General features: G+C 44.2%; 1 protein-coding gene and 1 long non-coding RNA gene across 3 annotated transcripts; one reads left to right on the top strand and one right to left on the bottom strand.

Annotated features, from left to right (window-relative positions):
• On the top strand, window positions 1–2,778 carry MRLN (myoregulin). Its single transcript, XM_081235297.1, has 2 exons — window positions 1–471; window positions 2,549–2,778. Exon 2 carries the CDS (start codon window positions 2,568–2,570, stop codon window positions 2,706–2,708), a length of 141 nt encoding a protein of 46 aa, XP_081091423.1. The 5' UTR covers window positions 1–471; window positions 2,549–2,567; the 3' UTR covers window positions 2,709–2,778.
• Window positions 2,779–7,295: 4,517 nt separating this feature from the next.
• LOC308615535 lies at window positions 7,296–19,484 on the bottom strand. Of its 2 annotated transcripts, none has more exons than XR_014015521.1 (3): window positions 19,424–19,484; window positions 18,406–18,571; window positions 7,296–7,577 (listed from the first exon to the last, which is right to left on the bottom strand). It is a non-coding gene; the product is annotated as an uncharacterized lncRNA (long non-coding RNA). The 2 variants fall into 2 exon arrangements; XR_014015522.1 differs by having other exon boundaries at window positions 18,406–18,687; window positions 19,424–19,481.
• Between the last annotated feature and the right edge of the window lie 28 nt (window positions 19,485–19,512).

The raw sequence follows: 19,512 nt of genomic DNA, 5'->3' as shown, positions 1-19,512 counted from the left end.
ACTCCCTGCTTCCACTGCAGGGGGTGTGGATTCAATCCCTGGTGGGGGAACTAAGATCCCATATGCCCAGTGGCACGGCCAAAAAATAAAATAAAAAAATAAAACCGTGGTAAATGTTTGGCCCGCCAGGAAAATTATAGAGTTCAGCTTAAACTTTTTGTGAAAAGTTTAGTTTTCAGCTATACAGTTCTGTGATATGTTGAAATCAACGTGTCACGTTTGCCGAACTCCACTCTTCGACATCTCCTTCCTGACTTCTTTGAGAGTCATTTTAGAGTTTCTCCAGGCAGGCTCCCTGCCTGGCCACTTCACAGACCTCCTCAGCATCCAATAAAAGCTTTTGCTGTGCTTTGACACAGGAACCAAGGTTGCTAAGAGACCACCTGTGCTGAATGCACTTTGTTCTAGCGAGAGCAGCTGGAGAGAAAACCCAGGAGCAGCATTATCTACCACTACCGGGGATTAAGTCAGGTGAGAAATGGGTTTCTGCGCACTCTTCGACCCCCACCAGTTGTCTGGTCTTTCCCTCACTTCCTATTCAGTCTCTTTACCGCTGTTGGAGAAAATTGAAGGTACCCCTCAGAGCACAGACTGAAGAAACACAAGATGGAGGTGGAGGCCATAGGAGGGAAGGAAAATCGCTTTGCGAACCCATGTGTTATTCTTACCCCTTCGTTCCCAAACATAGGCACAAGGAATTGTTGAACTTAAGGGAAATTCTAGGCGTTTACTTTGCCAGTGATTGCTGTATAATTTGGGGCAAGTCATTCCCTCCTTTAGGAAGGGGGTTAGTTATTACAGAAATTAATCAAGATTGCTAAAAGTGGAAGAAGATACTTGTATAAATCTCATCTATCTCCCCCTCTCTCTTTCACCTTCTCTCTTAAAACTCAACCTGCCTTTTTGGGTTTGAGTGAAAAATAGCAGAAAATATTTTCCCACCCCGATCTTGCCACTTTCTAAAAATACTGATGCTCATTTTTTAAAATAATATTTTTAAAGTTTATTTATTTTTATTTATTTTTGGCTGCATTGGGTCTTTGTTTGCTGTGCATGCGCTTTCTCTAGTTGTGGAAAGCGGGAGTTACTCTTCGTTGCGGTGTGCGGGCTTCTCATTGCGGTGGCTTCTCTTTTTGCACGCAGGCTTTGGTAGTTGTGGCTCTCGGGCTCTAGAGTGCAGGCTCAGTAGTTGTGGCGCACGGGCTTAGTTGCTCTGTGGCATGGGGGATTTTCCCAGACCAGGGCTCGAACCCATGTCCCCTGCATTGGCAAGCGGATTCTAAACCACTGCGCCACCAGGGAAGCCCTTGATGCTGATTTTAAGTTGAGTGTGTATAAGGGACTTGGATGTAAGGCTTTGAAAATTACTTAACTCATTTGACCTTACATTTCTGGAAAAAGGAGTTAAGAATGGTTCTAAACTCCCTACCTGACAGGCATGTGAAATGTTCCGACAATGCGCTAAACAGACCACAAATTAATATCTTTAAAAATTCCATAATACTTAAAAAAATAAGATATTAAAAAAAACTGTTTGATTAACACAGAAGTGTGGAAGAAATTAAAATATTTAATGTCTGATTAAGTGACCAAAGTATGAGAAAGGATTTTGAGGAAAGATCAGGGAAATGAAAAAAACCTTTTGTTGTTTAGTGTTTAAGAATTTTATCACATGCCTCTTTCCATGTCTTCAAATTCTCATTTCCTGGTAATACCCCCTGTACAGGTTAGAAGAATGGCAATTTCACTGATGCCATAAAAATGATTGTAAATGACTTTGCAGATAAGACTTCAAAATAAATTAATTATGGATAACATTGAAAAGAGAGGGGTAATTCTGGTAGTTCCTTGAGCTGTTTTTGTTTGTTTGTTTTACAAATTTATTTATTTATTTTTGGCTGCATTGGGTCTTTGTCGCTGCACGTGGGCTTTCTCTAGTTGTGGAGAGCGGGGGCTACTCTTCATTGTGGTGCACGAGCTTCTCTTTGTGGTGGCTTCTCGTGTTGCGGAGCACAGGCTCTAGGCGCATGGGCTCAGTAGTTGTGGCTCGCGGGGTCTAGAGCACAGACTCAGTAGTTGTGGCGCACGGGCGTAGTTGCTCCACGGCATGTGGGATCTTCCCGGACCAGGGCTCGAATCCGTGTCCCCTGCATTGGCAGGCGGATTCTCAACCACTGCACCACTAGGGAAGCCCTGAAAGACATTTCTTTTTTTTTTTTTTCTTTTCTTTTTTTTTTTTTTGCGTTACGTGGGCCTCTCACTGCTGTGGCCTCTCCCGTTGCGGAGCACAGGCTCCGGACGCGCAGGCTCAGCGGCCATGGCTCACGGGCCCAGCCGCTCCGCGGCACGTGGGATCTTCCCGGACCGGGGCACGAACCCGCGTCCCCTGAATCGGCAGGCGGACTCTCAAGCACTGCGCCACCAGGGGAGCCCTGAAAGGCATTTCTTGATCACTGTTTCTTTCCAGTGCAAATATGAGATTGAGTTTAAAGAATCAGGGTTATAAATGTGTTCATTTAAGGACATTTTCTCTTTCTTTTCCTCCTAGGGAGCAGGAGCTTTCGGATATGACGTGTAAACACTGGATGTTAATTTCTACTACTAACCCCACAAGTCTGGAAGATGAAATTGTGGGAAGACTTCTAAAAATTCTGTTTGTAATCTTTGTTGACTTCCTGTCTATTGTATATGTTGTTATAACTTCTTAGAAAGCTGACTTCCCTTACTTTACATGTGAATTTCATATTGAATTACAGTGAATAAAATTTTGTAATTTAGTATGTTGAGTGATTTTAATTTGATGACATCTCCAATTATTCTAGAGGCCAAAAGGACATTGCAATAAAAACAACATTGTGTATTATTTAGTACTTTATGGTTTATAAAACATTCACATAAATTGAAATGGAATTTTTTCCAAAAATCTACACTACTCTCATAAAACTTCTTGATTTTTAACATGATCGTTAGTTGATAGATTGACTAAAATTTGTAGGTGTAATTATGAGTGAAGTTGTTTCTTAAGGATGTGTTCCTATGTGAAATTTTACATGGTTCTTTTTTTTTTTAATTTTAAATTCATTTTTAAAATTTATTTTATTGAAGTATAGTTGATTTACAATGTTATGTTAATTTCTGCTATACAGCAAAGTGATTCATTTATACATATATACATTCTTTTTCATATTCATTTCTATTATGGGTTATCACAGGATATTGAATATAGTTCCCTGTGCTGTACAGTAGGACCTTGTTGTTTATTATATGGTTCTATTTTTAACACATCAAGCTTAATATAAGATGATCTTTCCATACTATATACTAATAGTTTATTCTTATTTTCTTACATACACATTTCATCTGTGTGTAGGTAGGTTGTTTTTCTTAACCCTCCACAATTTTATGTTTCTACTAACAAAAAGTTAGGAATAGAAATGCTTAAACATTCTTTTAGGAAAATAGAACTTGTAAGAAAGGAGAGAAAACAAGGTGCAGCCTGTGTTGATTTTCTGTTTGGGACTAAATGCTCACAGTATGTCATTTTATGTAAGGCTCCCAGTAATCCTAGGAGGCAGGAGTGAGTTGTCCCATTTCACAGATGAACACACTGAATCCTGGAAGAATTTTGCTAGCTGGAGACCATACCTAGGAAGTGGCAGAACCAGGTCTTGGGCCTTCACAATCCATCATATCATATTGCCTCCAAAGGTAAATAATAATTAAACAAGTGTGGTTAAAAAACAATCTGTAGAGCTCAACCCCTTTTCACAGTAATGTTTTATTCAAGACCCTATGGCTGTACTTTAGTATTGCCCTGATTTATTTTCTTATTCCACATTTAAAAATCTTCTATCGAAAAGAGAGATTAAGTTTACCCTTTTCTCATATCCAAATGGACAATGCATTCTCTTCCACAGTTTTCTTGACTCCCTCATTTTCTGACAGTGTTAAAATATAACTGTTGAACTTCTGCTCTTTAAGCCTTTGAAAAACAAAGTTCTCTTTGTCCTTCAGACTTTTTGACTTTTTACATTGGACACACATGTTTCATAAAATCCTGATCTCTTCCATGTGATGACCATCTTCTCAGATTTGGCCCAGACATTAATGCAAGGTTTCATAAGAGACCTAATGGAGTGTGAAAGGAATCTGGGACCTTTGAGACTTATTACTTCAGTGACTCTTACTTAACCTTTCAGCGGTGTTGTATATTTAACCATAAGCCAAACAGAGTCAAACTATGTGCCATTTACTGTAACAGAATCTCTTTTTTCCCTACATAATATTGTTGAACACTTCCTTTTGGATATAATGTGGATGTGATGTGTTTCTCCCCAAGCCCCTCTATTTGGGATTTCTTGGAGCCTATTAATCAGGCTGTTGACAGGGAAGTAAAGTCACTCCCAGGCTCAGGCTATTGCTTCTTTTCTGTGTGCTTCCAGTCAGTCAACAATGTGGTTAGAAGCACGGATGCTGAAGCCAGACTGCCTGGATCCAGATCTTGGCTTCACCGCTTACGGTTTAATAACCTTACGTCTCTGCTTCCTTACATATAAAATTAGTGCCCGTGTCATAGGTTTGTCGAGAGGATGACATGAGATGACGGGTGCAACGTGCGCAGCCGAGTGCCTGGCATATGGAAGACGCACAATCCGTGGAGGGCTGCTGTCGTCAGCATCCTCAGGTGATGCTGAGTGTTAGCGAGCCTCCATCACCCTGCCTGTTCTACACCTCCCCCTTGCCCTTAGAATGACCTCATGTTATCCCATCCCCTTGGCCCAAGGATGTGATTCTGTCCCCCTGACCCCTGGCAGAGTTCTGTGGCAAGTGTAGGTATAAACTGGTTGAAACTACAGGGCTTTTATTTGGTTATGTTATTTGGGGACCTGGCGATGACAACTGGATGTCATAATGTGACTCCAGACAACAGAGGATACTTGATGAATAGCCTATTAAAAAAATGTTCATTGATTGATTGATTCTTTTTTTTAAAATTTTTCTTTCAAATTGGGCTATAGTTGATTTACAATGTTGTGTTTCAGGTGTACAGCAAAGTGATTCAGTTATACATATATCTGTTCTTTTTCAAATTCTTTTCCCATTTAGGTTATTACAGAATAGTGAGCAGAGTTCCCTGTGCTATACAGTAGGTCCTTGTTGGTTATCTATTTTAAATGTAGTGGTGTGTATATGGCAATCCCACCTCCCAGTTTATCCCTCCCTCCCCACCTTTCCCCTTTGGTAACCATAAGTTTGTTTTCTAAGTCTGTGAGTCTGTTTCTGTTTTGTATAAGAAATCAGAGTCTTAATATGCAGTCGACGTGGCTTTGTCGTTGGAAATGGGTCACTTTTCCTCCACTCTTCAAAAATATTTGTTCAGTTCCTTTTTGGCACGTGTGGTGCTGGGCGCCCAGGTCAAACTGTGAATACAACATAGTTCATGCTCTCCTGGAGCTCACAGGCTAGTGGGGGAAATGAATGAATACCCAAATAGTGCAACGGCCACTGGGGGAAGTATTAGGATGGACATGCCTGGGGTGTTATGAAGGATGTGGTGAAAGGTGTTCTGAGGGCCACCTGCAGCAACTCCTGGGAGCTTGGGAAACATGCAGAATCCTGGTTCCCCCTCCCAACCCCCCAGAACTGCTGAATTCAGAATCTGCACTGTAACCAGATTCCCCAGTGGTTCAGATGCATTGAGAAGTGCTGATGCGGAGGGAAGCTCACGGACTCAGTGTTCCTACTGTTTGGCACTGAACAGGTATGTGACCTCGGGGCAAGTTGCTTAACCTCTCTGGGTCTGCTACTCCTCCCGTGTTAAAACAAAACAGAACCAAGAAAAAAGCAGAAGTGGCATTAATACCATCAGCTTCGTGTATCACATAGAAACACTGTGACTCTTAAGTGAACTGGACTGATACTTACAGGAAGATGGATAACAGAAAGGAGTCCTAGAAATCTAAGACGTTATAAACATCAAGAAGACAGGAGTAGCTCTGTGAAGTAAGGGACCTGTGACTGCCTTCCGCAGGATTGGAAAAGGATTGTTTTCCTAAATGGCAACAATATCCACGGCGTATACGTATGTATGCAGCCTGGGTTAGGTAAACACGAGTTTTCTGGAATTGAGTGACAAGTACTCTACAGTTGATGAAGCATTAGTGATTCTTTAAGTGTTCACTGGAATGAAATAACTTACAAGAAAACTAAGCCAGACAGCCATTCTGAGTTAGAATGGACAGTTCCTAACTTTGTCGTGTGATTGGGACAAACTGCTTCTGTAGAAACCAGGGTCAAGGTTTTGGGGGATTTTTTTTTTTTTTGTCTGGTACACGGGCCTCTCACTGTTGTGGCCTCTCCCGTTGCGGAGCACAGGCTCCGGATGCGCAGGCTCAGCAGCCATGGCTCACGGGCCCAGCCGCTCCACTGCATGTGGGATCCTCCCGGACCGGGGCACGAACCCGTGTCCCCTGCATCGGCAGGCGGACTCTCAACCACTGCGCCACCAGGGAAGCCCGGGGGATTTTTTTTTTAATTTTTATTTTATATTGGAGTAGAGTTGATTAACAATGTTGTGTCAGTTTCAGGTGTACAGCAAAGGGATTCAGTTATACATACACATGTATCTATTCTTTTTCAGATTCTTTTCCCATGTAGGTTATTGTAGAATATTGAGCAGAGTTCCCTGTGCTCTACAGTAGGTCCTTTGAGAGAAGATCTGAAGCGCATGGTGTGCACGTGGCCTCACAGATGCAGGCTGCTGTTCTGTGCTGCTTCTGCATGGCTGTTGTGTGCTGCCCTTCCTGCAGGCGGTCCTAGTGAGCAAGCTGAAGGCAAGTTGCCACGTAGGCCACTCTGGGATCAGCAATGAGCCTAGACTTATTTATAAACCAACAGGAGAGGCCCCAGAGCTGCTCCGCCACCTGGCCTGGGACCACGGTGAGGGAAGATTAGTGAAGCAGCACAGGAAGTCCTCGGTGGCCAACTGGGTTTTCAGTCTCAGCCCTTTGCCCTTTCAGCCTGGAGGTGGCTACAGACTGTTCTCTGAAGGGTCAGTGTCCCTGGACTCCTGTCTGAGGTGTGGCAGGTACAGAGGCTGACCTTTCGGATGTTGTTTACAAAGTTGATTGTGACTTACCCGGTGGGGATCATTTACTCAATAAATCTTTATCAAGCGCTCACTGCCTATCTGCTATCTTTGTAGGCACAGGGAAATATTTCGGTCCCTGTCCGTGAAGCCAAATCCGGCCTCTGTACCCCGACACCGAATTAATTTTCAGAGGCAGAGTTCTGGGTGAAGTAAAAAGAATAGCTTTATTGCTTTGCCAGGCAAAGGGGGCCACAGCAGGCTAATGCCCTCAAAATTGTGTGTCCTGACCTGGAGGGGCTAGTGAGGAGTTTTATAGTAATGGTTCAAAGAGGAGGGCGTGGTCAGCTCCTGGACGTTCTTCTCATTGGTTGGTGGTGAGGTAATTGGGAGTCAGCATCATCAAACTTCTGGTTCCAACCGGTCTGGGGTCTACATGCTTGTGGGCAGCAGACTGTTAACTTCTCCCACCTGGTGAGGGCTTCAGTATCTGTAAAGAGTTCAAAGAAATCGTCATGTGTATCCCTTGAGGGGGAAGCAGGACCCTGCCCCAAGGCTGCACTCTTGTTTCTTGACTGCTCCTCCCTTGCCTGAATCCCCTCCCTTCCCTGATTAGCAACTCTTTGAAGCTGCTGGTTGGAACTCAGGGAAGTCATGGAGGCTGAATGAAGCCTATTTCCTGTAATCAAGAAATGGGGGACGCGGAAAGGCTTTTGTGCCCAGGATCCCCACAGGGTGCTGCTTAGTATCATCCTCAGGGAGCTTGCCTTCTGCTGGGGAGGCGGACAACCAACTGATAAGCACGTGAGAGTTTCAGATAGTGCCAAATGCTGTGCAGAAAATGAAGTGGAGCCATGAGAGAGAGGGTTTCTGTGGGGGAAGAATATTTTAATTAGGAGGAGCTAAGGAGCTTTTCCTGAGAAGGTGACAATGGAGCAGAGGCTTGACTGATGAGGAGCTAGCCAGGTGGAGATCTGGGGACAAGTGAGGACTTCCTGCAGGAAGAACAGCAGGTACAAAGGCACTGCAGTAGGTGGAGCTCAGCAAACCCTTAGGAAGGCCAGTGTGACTACAGCTTAGTGAAGAAGTGGGGAGTTACTTTTGTAGGATTGATAAAAATTAGCTTCTACATAACTTCTCTGGTTTAGGGAAACTTCCTCATGGCAGAATAAAGAGAGAATGTGAGACTCTCTGATGTTCTGTGTCCTTTGTATGGTACACATCACAACTTAAACAAGGAATCATCTCTCCAGGGGTTTCAATTTTTCCATGATTATTCCAGGCTGATCGTGTCTGGCCCCTAACTTGTCATGATGCTAGGGAGCTTCATGGCTCTACTAGATGAATGAAAAAGCTGTGTTTTTAGGACAGCTTTTTAAAAACTGTAAGCAGAGCTAAAACTTCATCTGCTGTAGCTTATTTTAACAGCAGCCTTATTGACATATCGTTCATATACCATACAATTAATCTATTTGAAATGTACAATTCAATGATTTTTTAGTGTATTACAGAGTGTGCAACTATTACCACAATGAGTTTGGAACAATTTTATCACCCTAAAAAGAAACCCCATACCCATTAATCCCCACGAGCAGTTACTTCCGATTTTCCCTCAACCTAACCTGCCCCCAACCACCCCTCCCGTCAGCCCTAGGCAATACTAATCTACTTTTTATGTGGGAATTTCATATAAAAAGAATCATACAATGTATAGCCTTTTGTGCCTGGCTTCTTTATGGCCAAATAATACTCCACTGGATGGATATACCACATATTATTTATCCATTGATCAGTAGATGGATATTTGCATTGTTTTTATTTTTGTCAATTATGAATAATGCTGCTATGAACGCTCATTTACCAATTTTTGCAAGGGCATATGTTTTCATTTCTCTTGGGTATACACCAACTTGTGGGATTATTGGGTCATATGGTGACTCTTCCTTTAAACTTCTGAGGAACTGCTGGACTATTTTACAAAGCAGATGACCCACATCTATAATCCTTGAGAAGGTTTCTCTTGATCTCTAAAGGAAAAAGAACAGTTTTGTCACCCTGATAATCCTCAGGATTTCAAATATTAAACGGTAGGTCATGAAATAAAGGCTAAAGATGAAAATATTTGCTCCCTTCCTCTTGAGTTGAGTTTTAAAACTTCATCTGTTTTCTTTAAATCTCTCTTTTATGCTATCTAGCAATCAGAGCTCATTCTTTGGGCTCCTTTTTACCCATTTCATATCAGAGTTAATTACTTAAGAAATTCCTCACATTTCTTTCAAGTACCTTAGGTCACATAATAAAGATCCAAGTTAATATGAGATATTTTTTCATTGATGGCAATTAGATTTATTCAATTAATTTTCACTGGATACCTACTCTAAGCCAGGCATGTTCAAGGTGCTGGATATTTTCTGTGCTGTTTTCGATTCTAGGAAGTTCACTTTATTAGTCCTGTGGTTGGAGGAGTACCTTGTAGTGCAAATGATTCTCATAGCTCATAAGCAGTCTCTTTGCAGACTGAGTTTTTGGCCTTTGGTATTCATCAGCTGCAAACTTCTTATAAAATATACTCTTTTGCCACACTTAGTGAATGAAATATCTTGTAGATTATAATTATCAGCATGGCAGGAGTTCCATTTGGTATTTCTTTTCCCACCCACAGCAATATTCATTTCTTGATTTCTTTGGTGGTGTACTGTAACACTGTGGGCTAAAGAACTTGTTGAAAAATCATCTTGACCAGCCAAAGAAAAGTTGAACTAACAGCCTTGCCAAGAATGACATCTAAGTCAAAATCCAACCCTTCAGTTCATTAAGACCATAGTCGACAGAAGATGGACCCAAGTTGCAGAAATATTGGTGTGGGGTGGGGTGCGGGCGACCCTTGAGGAGAGATTCAGGTCTACTTGGTAAAAAGGTTAATTTTCAGACGTGGTGTGTCACTGAACTTTGTTGATTTCCTGGGCTGGTTATCATACCTGCTTGTCACTATAGGAGCTCTTCTTGAGTGAATTTCAAGAACTCAGATGCAGGTTTTGATGAGACATCCTTAAAAGGATATTGTATATGACAACTATTCGTAATCACTGTAAATGTGTCAATGGGTAGAATTTTCTTCTTCTAATTGTGTAGAGGAAAAGTAGGATCAGATTCCCAGTTGTAGTGGGGTTCTTTGGTATATTCATGAATACAAACACTCGTATGACACTTATTATGTTAGGCTATTTGGAGCACTTTATGTGGTTTAATTCACTGATTCTTCTCAACTACCATATGAGATAGGTATCATTCTCCCACTTTTACAGATGAGGAAACAGGCACAGGGAGAAGGAACCTCTTCAAGGTTACAGAGCTAATCAGTAGTCAGGCTTCAAGTTGTGTGCTCTTATCCTCTATTCTCTCCACCTCTTATTATTCAACCCCGTGGAGCCTGTTTCTTCATCTGAAAAATTAGTAGATTAAATGCTACAGCAAGTGTGAGGTTCTACCTGCTGATCTTCAAGGCCTCTTGACTAGTTCTAAGACTCTGGTTCAAATTCAGTAGTCTCAAAAAAACATGCACGACCGCGTGTAACTAGGAGAAATAATCAGGGCACAAAGTATCCCGAGTGCTGAAATACTCAAAAAGCAGCCTCTTTGAGCCTCCAAGGATGTCTGGAGGACCAGGTTTATGGAAGGAAATGCCCACAATTATTGTTGTCCATGATGTTGACAGTAAATTCAGCTTTCACTTGGTGGGTGCCAGCATCTGTGTGATCAATCCAAGTATTTATACTGTGGGTCATTCCACTCTAGATTTAGAAATGTAGTGGTTTCTCTTTACATACAGACTGATGGATTTGGTTGTGGATATTAGAGCTGTTGGCATGCCTCTGTCTGAGCCAGCTGTACATCTGGGGTTTGACTGGTGTTTGCTTGTTGTTGCCAAAGGATGTGGCCCCTTCCTTCTAAGGTCACTTTAACCTAATAATCAACCCTGACTCTTCTCGGTGAGGACAAGCCTTTTTCCAGTAAAACTTTGGCATGTACTTTGCACGTACCACTACTCACTGTACTGGTATTGAATAGGTTTCTTGCTCTTTGTTTCTGTTGCATATGTTCACCCACCTATGATCATATTATCCAAACCATAGATCAGGAAATGTGAGTCAGACAAAAGAACTTTCTACCATATCCAATTGCAAAAGAAATCTTGGAAATATATTTTAAATTGGAGTTTCTTGGAAATTTTCTTATGTTTTATTAGAACAATGAGATTCAGTATTTGAAATTTGGACTGTTCTAGAGGATCCTGCAGTGGGAGGCACACTTCCCTTAATTTTACAGCAATTCTTTATAAGCTCTTATGGGAAACCTGGAATCCATCCCCAACCTTTCTTTCCACTAATCCCCACACCTATCAGTTAGATGGCACTTCTTAATCTCTCAGATTGCTCCCCTTATTTCAAAATTCTCTAGGTGTTAAATTTTCAAGTATATATTTTTGCCTCAGCTGTTAAATCAGCCTCTGACCACTTTCTCTCCCAGTCCATCTTCCAACGTGGTTTCTAAGAGTGATAGTTTTGAAACACAAAGCCAACCATGTCATCCACTGTTTAGAATCCTTCAGTGGTTCCTCTTTGCTTCCTGGAGAACGACTTCATATACAGACACAGGGTCTAACCCACTGTAGAGGACATTTATTCTGTTTAAGCTAGTCAACATCCCAATCTGCTTTTGGAGAGTCCTCTCAAAGTGCCTTGTCTTCCTCTGAGTGAGATGGTTACATTGCCCAAACCGGGCCAGTCACACTTTCTCTTCTGGGACTTTGAATCCTGAACAAAACCCTGCAAGGATGGAGAAAATAAGACAGAGCCCATTCATTTCCTGATGAAGCAATGTAGCCCCTGCCAGTTAGATCTCTAAGTGGACCGGAGTCCTGGGTTCTCCGTTCGTGCTGTCCTGCCAAGAGATGGGAGCTGGTGCTAACAATCAAAAGCCCTATTCCTGTTTACCTCCCACTTCCTACAAGTACTCTGACCTTGAATCATTTGTAATTATCCACTGTAGTTCCCTAGCCTGGGAGTCTTTTACTCCATTAAGACTTTGCAAACGCTCTTCCCCCAGTCTTGGAATGCCCTCTTCTCAACCCAAGCAGTGTTTCCGCCTCTCTGTTCTCTTAAGGTAGCACAAGTACCGTGACGGAGGTACTTAGCACATTCTAGTGATTTTTCACCTGACAGTCTCCTAGACTGCAAAACCCTTTGTTTTCATATAATGCCTGACACAGCATAAATGATTAAGAATTATTTGAAGAGTGAATAAGTAAGAATTGACAGTATAGCTTTTAATCCATGCGTGGAGATTTATGTTATAGACAACTGAGGCACATTTCCAGAATTCAAGAAATGGGTTGCAAGTTGCAGATCATAGAATCAACATAAAATGCATGAGACTCACCATAAGGTAAATTGCTGAGGAGATTAAGGCAAAGTGATCAAAGTAGCAATGGTAAAGTCACAGTCATGTGGCAAACACTGAGCATTTATTTTACAACTATTTTTTTTGAAACTAGGTAAGTAATTTTAAGACATTATTTTTAATACTGCTTGGTTAAATAGTGTAGTGATTAAGAGCACAGAATCTAGAGTAAGACAGTCTTGGTTGAAATTGCGTACCTCTGTTTTTTCATCTGTAAAATGAGGGAAATGGTACCTCCCTCATAGGGATATATACAAGTATGCAAAGTACTCAGCACAGTGCCTGGTCATTCTCTCTTTGCCACTCTCCCCAGCCCAATCCAATGTCTGCCTTCATTGCCCTGCTTTGTGCTCAGGAGGCTGACCCTTTGTGGGCAGCATTTCCTGGGTTCCCTCGGTACCTGGCTTCTGCCTGGCTTTGACCAATGGTAGGTGCCACCAAGAGATTTGAGAGCAAAGAGAGAGGTAGGGGTATTCTCTCCACAGTCACTTTGACTCTTTGTCTCTGGCAATAAAATGATATCTCTTCCCAATTCCTGCTCCCTTTGGGTGGCCCCTCCTTTGCAGGTTCTGCTCTCCAGGCGCTGGTAACACTAGGTCTTCCCTTTGTTACTTAAAGCCCAGGAGCAGTAATCACTTCCCACCATCTAGTATGGGTGTCTCTTGTTTATTCCTTTAATGTTGTCCACATTGCATTAAATATCTAATTATAGATATTCTTTCCCTTAAGATTCCTTCTCTTGGCTATCTGGGATAAATTCTGTTTCCTGCCTGTGCCTTGACAATACACTGCATATATTAATTGCTTAAAAATGTGAGCTATGGGCTTCCCTGGTGGCGCAGTGGTTGAGAGTCCGCCTGCCGATGCAGGGGACACGGGTTTGTGCCCTGGTCTGGGAAGATCCCACATGCCATGGAGCGGCTGGGCCCGTGAGCCATGGCCGCTGAGCCTGCGCGTCCAGAGCCTGTGCTCCACAACGGGAGAGGCCACAACAGTGAGAGGTCCGCGTACCGCAAAAAAAAAAAAAAAGTGAGCTATTATTATATTAAATTGTTAATCTGAACAAATATATAAATTAAATAGGTAATTATTAACATTAAACATTATGATGATATTAAAATACACATGGCTATTGAGTAGAAAGCAGGATTCACATGCCTCTTTAAAATCAAGCAGAAGATCTCAAACACATTTTACTTCTACAGCTGGTTGTTTTGCCTATGGTTTGAAATAACTCCCAAGCACTTCGATGGGGAAATATAAGAGCTTTACACTGTGGTGGGTGGTAGGGATATAGGGGTGAGCATACCTTTCTGTGTGAGCACAGCCCTGGTGGGGAGGTAGATAGAGGAAATTCATTCATCAATTCATCAATTTCCATCTGTATTCAAATGTTCTTATGGAACATGTTTGACTTTACATTTTTTCTTTATAACTTTTGTTTCATGGGTTAGTTACCATCTTCTAAATTTTACCCAACAAACCAAAGTTGTAGCATATTGAATAGGTGACCAAAAAAATGTTTACATGCTGAAATCGTGGAGCAAAGCATTTGGACTGTCCAGAAATTTTGGAGTGAACAGACCCTGAACATGGAGTAGAGGTCACGCTTTTTCTCCCTTGTCATGTAATGAAGAAGACAAGAAGGCCAAAACTTGCCATGTTGACCTGATACATTGTTTGGAGCTGTCTGAAACTTTGTTATGTAATGCACATAAGTCAGACACTGAGGCAGAGGCATATTTAAAAAATTGGCACTGCTTCATAAAAGATTCAATTCAATGGTCTTATGATCATTTAAAAATAACATTTATCAATTGCACCTGTATTTTCACAAGAAGAAACTGAAACCACGGGTACATTTGAACTGGGCAGCCTACCTTTGGAAGTAAACCCTTCCGTGGTCATCTATTATCTAGTATGATCACATCGTAGATTATACAAGTTGAATTTGTAAGGTACACGATGCCCTGAGTGAATTCAGATGTGGGAAATGGCCTTAAACTGTCCTGGACACATGAGGGAATTTCCTCCTTCTCTCCTTCAATACGTTTATGGAGGGTCTACTATGTGTCAAGCACTGCGCTTGATCCTGAGCTAGAGCTGTGAACGAGCACAGTGAGGGGCCACACAGCCTAGCCTTACCAGTGGGCATGCTAGGCTCACACTGTGTTTACCTCCTGTCTCTGCCGCTTTGGTGCCCCAACTTTGGGCAGCTCACTTAACCTCAGGGGGTCTTAATTCCTCATCTATAGGATGAGTAAAAAGTAGTAGTTGCGGGCTTCCCTGGTGGCGCAGTGGTTGAGAGCCCGCCTGCCGATGCAGGGGACACGGGTTCGTGCCCCGGTCCAGGAAGATCCCACATGCCGCGGAGCGGCTGGGCCCGTGAGCCATGGCCACTGAGCCTGCACATCCTCAGCCTGTGCTCCGCAACGGGAGAGGCCACAACAGTGAGAGGCCCGTGTACCACAAAAAAAAAAGTAGTAGTTGCTCTATGGGATTCAATGAGATGATTGTAACTACTTAGAACAGAATAGAGCTTGGCTGAGTAAGGCAACTGAAGAATTTCAGTGATCTACTGTAGCAAAAATATTACTCAGAGGGACTTCCGGGCAGTCCAGTGGTTAAGACTCTGCCTTCCAATGCATGGGGCATGGGTTCGATCCCTGGTCTGGGAACTAAGATCCCACATGCTATGCGGTGCAGCCCCCCCCCCAAAAAAAAAATATATATATATAACTGACAGTTCGAGCATGCATTCATTGATTGTTTGATCATTCGTTTCTTCATTCCTTCATTCAATGAAAGCTCACTAAACAAAGTTCTATTCTTGCTGCCACTGTGCTCTAGGGAATAGTGATGAACAGGACACATCTGGTACCTGCTCTTGGAGTTTATAGTTTCGCTGTGCAGACAGACAATGAGCACGTTACAGATGATGTCAATCCAACACCTGGAGATAAACTGGGTGTTCCGGAAACAGTATTCGTGAAGATGTAGGTTGTTTTTCGTTATGGCCTTGAAACCAAGCAATGTAGGTCAGAAGGATGTAAAGTGGAAGTGTGTGTATGTGTCCACACACAGACACACACACACACAGAAGGAGATGTACATTCCATGTAATTTTACATCTCTCATTTCCATTTTCATGAGACAGGGCGGTGGTTCAGAGCATGGCCCTCTGTAGCCTGGATGCCTGGATTTGAACCTAGCCTACCCCTCATTAACTGTGTGATTGGGGTTAAATTATTTAACTTCTTTCTAGTCATTTTCATCACTGGCAAAACGTGGATGATAATAAGAGCACCTACTTTTTAGGTTTACTGTGAACCTTAGATGAGTTAATACAAGTGAGAAGACAGTGCTCCACTAGCTTGTACCACCCTTGACTCATTTTTCTAAGGTAGACTGGGAACAGCACAGGCTTAGCAATTAGCCAGACCAGGGCCTGAATCTTACTCCATCACTTACCAACTGAGTGACTCAGCAAGTAACTTAACCTCTCTAAATTCCAGTTTCCTCATCTATAAAATGAAGATAATGATACTTAACCACATGAGATTGCTTTGTGGTTATGAGACTGCATAGTTCTTGGCAGTTACTAGCCACTCAAAGAATAGCATTTATCACGGGCTTCCCTGGTGGCGCAGTGGTTGAGAGTCCGCCTGCCGATGCAGGGGACACGGGTTCGTGCCCCGGTCCGGGAAGATCCCACATGCCGCGGAGCGGCTGGGCCCGTGAGCCATGGCCGCTGAGCCTGCGCGTCCGGAGCCTGTGCTCCGCAACGGGAGAGGCCACAACAGTGAGAGGCCCGCGCACTGCAAAAAAAAAAAAAAGAGAAGAAACCTGCCCTGATGTGCTAAGTCGGGAAGGGAAGTCTGGTCAGCCGGGCAGGCACTGGACTAGCGTCTCAGGGGCTGTGCAAATGTCCTAACCCTCCCCTACCAACCAATGCCTGCTTCTGCCCTCCATGTTTCTGGCTCCCTTGCTGGGCTGAGGACCGCAGAGCGATTTTAGGTTAATTTCTGTCTTATTCTCTAAAAGCTTCAGGCAGCAGATAGTCTAAGAAGGGGGGACCTTCGAACATTTAACAAATCACAGACTTCTTAACAAATGCCCAAAATGATAACTAACAAGGCAAAAAACAAGTGCCTTCCTTCAGGGTACCACCTCTGTATCAATTTTTCTTGAAATGCTTTCCCTTAGGTCTCTTTCTTCCCAAGGGAGGCTCATTTAAATCCAGTTTATTTCATGACCCACCTTTTCCTCTCACTCCACCTTGTTGAAAGTGCATCAACTTCTGGGTCCAAGAGAGAGGGGCTACACAGAGCTGTAGAGCCAGCAGTATTGTGGGGTTTTTTTTGTTGTTGTTTGTTTTTTGGTTTTGGCGGTACGCGGGCCTCTCACTGCTGTGGCCTCTCCTGTCGCGGAGCACAGGCTCTGGACGCGCAGGCTCAGCGGCCATGGCTCACGGGCCCAGCCACTCCGCGGCATGTGGGATCTTCCCGAACCGGGGCACAAACCCGTGTCCCCTGCATCGGCAGGCGTACCCTCAACCACTGCGCCACCAGGGAAGCCCGAGCCAGCGGTATTGAACTTCTCTGACCCTCGCCTCACAAGATCTTGCATCTTCACATCACCGGGGATAAAACCTCTGGGGGGTCGAGAGGTCATTTTGGTCTTTGCCGATTGAGAGATTTAGCGAGTAACAACCCTCTCAACTCCAGTTTCCTTCTCTGTGAAATGGCGCTAACAACACTCAACCACTTTGAGAGGCACAGGAGGTAGCACAGTCTCTCTCTGCCAAAACCTGCTCCCCAGCCCCGCTCTGTCCTGGGGCAGGGGTTGATCAGGAACTCATCCGTGGCTTCTCTGGGTCAAATTCCATTCATAGGTAAAGTGTCAAGGTTGGACTAGATTTCTGAGTTCTCTAGTGTGTCTAAATGCTCTGTTGAGGTGTGACTGAACAAAAAACCTTCACAAGAAGGTGGAGGCAATTTTCACATTCCAGGCAGGCAATAATTTCCTAAGCCAACGGGCGCCTCCCCCCTTGCCCCCGCTCCAGCAGCCAGCCAGCTTCCACGCTCCCTGCCTTCTCCAGGCTGCATTCTGCCCACTTCATTCACGACATTATGAGTCTGGACCCCCAGCCATTTTGAGTTTTTGCCCCCGGAATTCAGTCTTACACTAAAGTTGGAACCATGCTGTGTGTAAGAATGAGCTAATTTTCAGTTCTCAGTTGATAGGCGTGGACAGTCTGAGCAGACATGGGAATGCTGGTCATACATTCTCTTTATAAGAAATCTGGGAAAACTCGGTGGAGGTGAGAACAGGGACATGGCAACTTCAGAAACGCACTGGTGAACACAGAAATATTTTTCAAGCAGGGTTTCCCTGTCCCCCAAATGTAATTTCATATACATTGATTGATTCGACCAACTATCAAGAAGATATTTGCTCTGGTGGTTAGGGGGTATCTGAATCAAAGAAAAAGCTTTCTAAAAATATCTTTTATCAAAACAAGTAGAGAAAAGTACACAAATGATCAGTGTACAGGTCAATGCATTATTACAAAGTGAATGCACGTGAGTAACCGCAAACCAGGTCAAAAATAGAAGAGGATGAGAAGCCCCCATTGTATCCCCTCTCCATTTTTCCTTCCAGAAACTATTTCTGGGACCACCTTCCTCTGATTCTTACTGTTACTTTTTCCCCCTCTAATCTTTCTCCCTCTTAGGACAAAACAAAATAATATCAACTAGCACTGGCCATTCTTTTCCCCATAACCTGAATGAAAGTCGGTAAATTGAGTGGAAAGGAATTATGTGAAACAAATAGATGAACTGCTATTTTCCTACCTGTAAGAACACTCGCCAGTGTGGCCAGGGTCCACAGGTGTTTTTGGAACTTCCATCTCACATAGACTTCTGGATGCGGGCAAGATGAAAAACCGTGGCTCAGGAAGCTTATGCAGCTTCATTTGGACTTCAGAAACCAACCCTTTGCAAGGTGTAGGGTCTTTGTCTAGGTCAGAATTAGAAGAGGTTCAGTGTCTAAAGGAAATTTTCATTTCGGTGATGGGTGGTCCCAGCTCCCTTTGAGAAGCTGGTAGAAGATATGGTGTCCCTTCTCAGAAAGACCTATATACACAGGAACACAAAAAGTGCACATCACTTGACGGGGTTGCCACATCTGGTAAGCCCTAGGTACCCACCTATGGACTGTCCCCAGTCTGCTGCAGTGACTGTGGGAATCTCAGCACTTACGCTAAAGATAGGAGTGTATTGTTAGTACAGCTCACCTGCCATACAGACTAAACATCCTCAGATGCAGCCTCTCTCCCTCAGCACACTATGAGCACTTCGGGGGCGCCCCCCTTTCCCATAGAGCTATCACAAAGGGCAGCACTTGGCATCCTCAGTCCTCACTGCCCAGGAGCACCGACTGCACAAAGTTCTGGTGCCCGTCTCTCTGGGATCACTGCCAGCTGGGGATACAGCTCCGGCCAGGAGGGCGCCCGGCCGTCCAGGAACCTGGGAGACCCGGGGAGACTCGCACTCATCCTCAGACCCGGGCTCCCTCCAAATGCACACTGTCCTGGGCGGGCCGGCGCGGGCACGCGGTGGGCGGCGGGGTGCAGCGGTGCCGGGGGACGCGCTCGTGCGCGCACCGAGAGGGCCCGTGGCCGGCGGTGCCCCGCTCTCCCGCGGCCTTGGTGGCTCCGGGCCGGAGCCGGGCCCGGGCAGCGGCCCCCGCAGTGCCCTCCCTTCGTCTGGACGGCCCGGCCCGGCCGGGAGCCGCCAGAGCGGGAGCAGCGCCCCTACCGCCCGCCTTTCCACCTCCATCTCCTCCGCCTCCTTCTCCTTCCCCACTCACTCAGTCACAACCGGTTCAGACTGGCCGGGGTGCCCCGCAAAGAAGAGAGACGGGGCGGTGGGGGGGGGGCGGGGCGGGAAACACAGGGA

Source organism: Mesoplodon bidens (genome assembly GCF_964165515.1).
Source record: "Mesoplodon bidens genome assembly, chromosome: 1".
Classification (NCBI taxonomy): Eukaryota; Metazoa; Chordata; class Mammalia; order Artiodactyla; family Ziphiidae; genus Mesoplodon; species Mesoplodon bidens.
The sequence above is the reverse complement of the archived record's forward strand: the minus strand, read 5'-3'. Positions and strand labels throughout refer to the sequence as shown.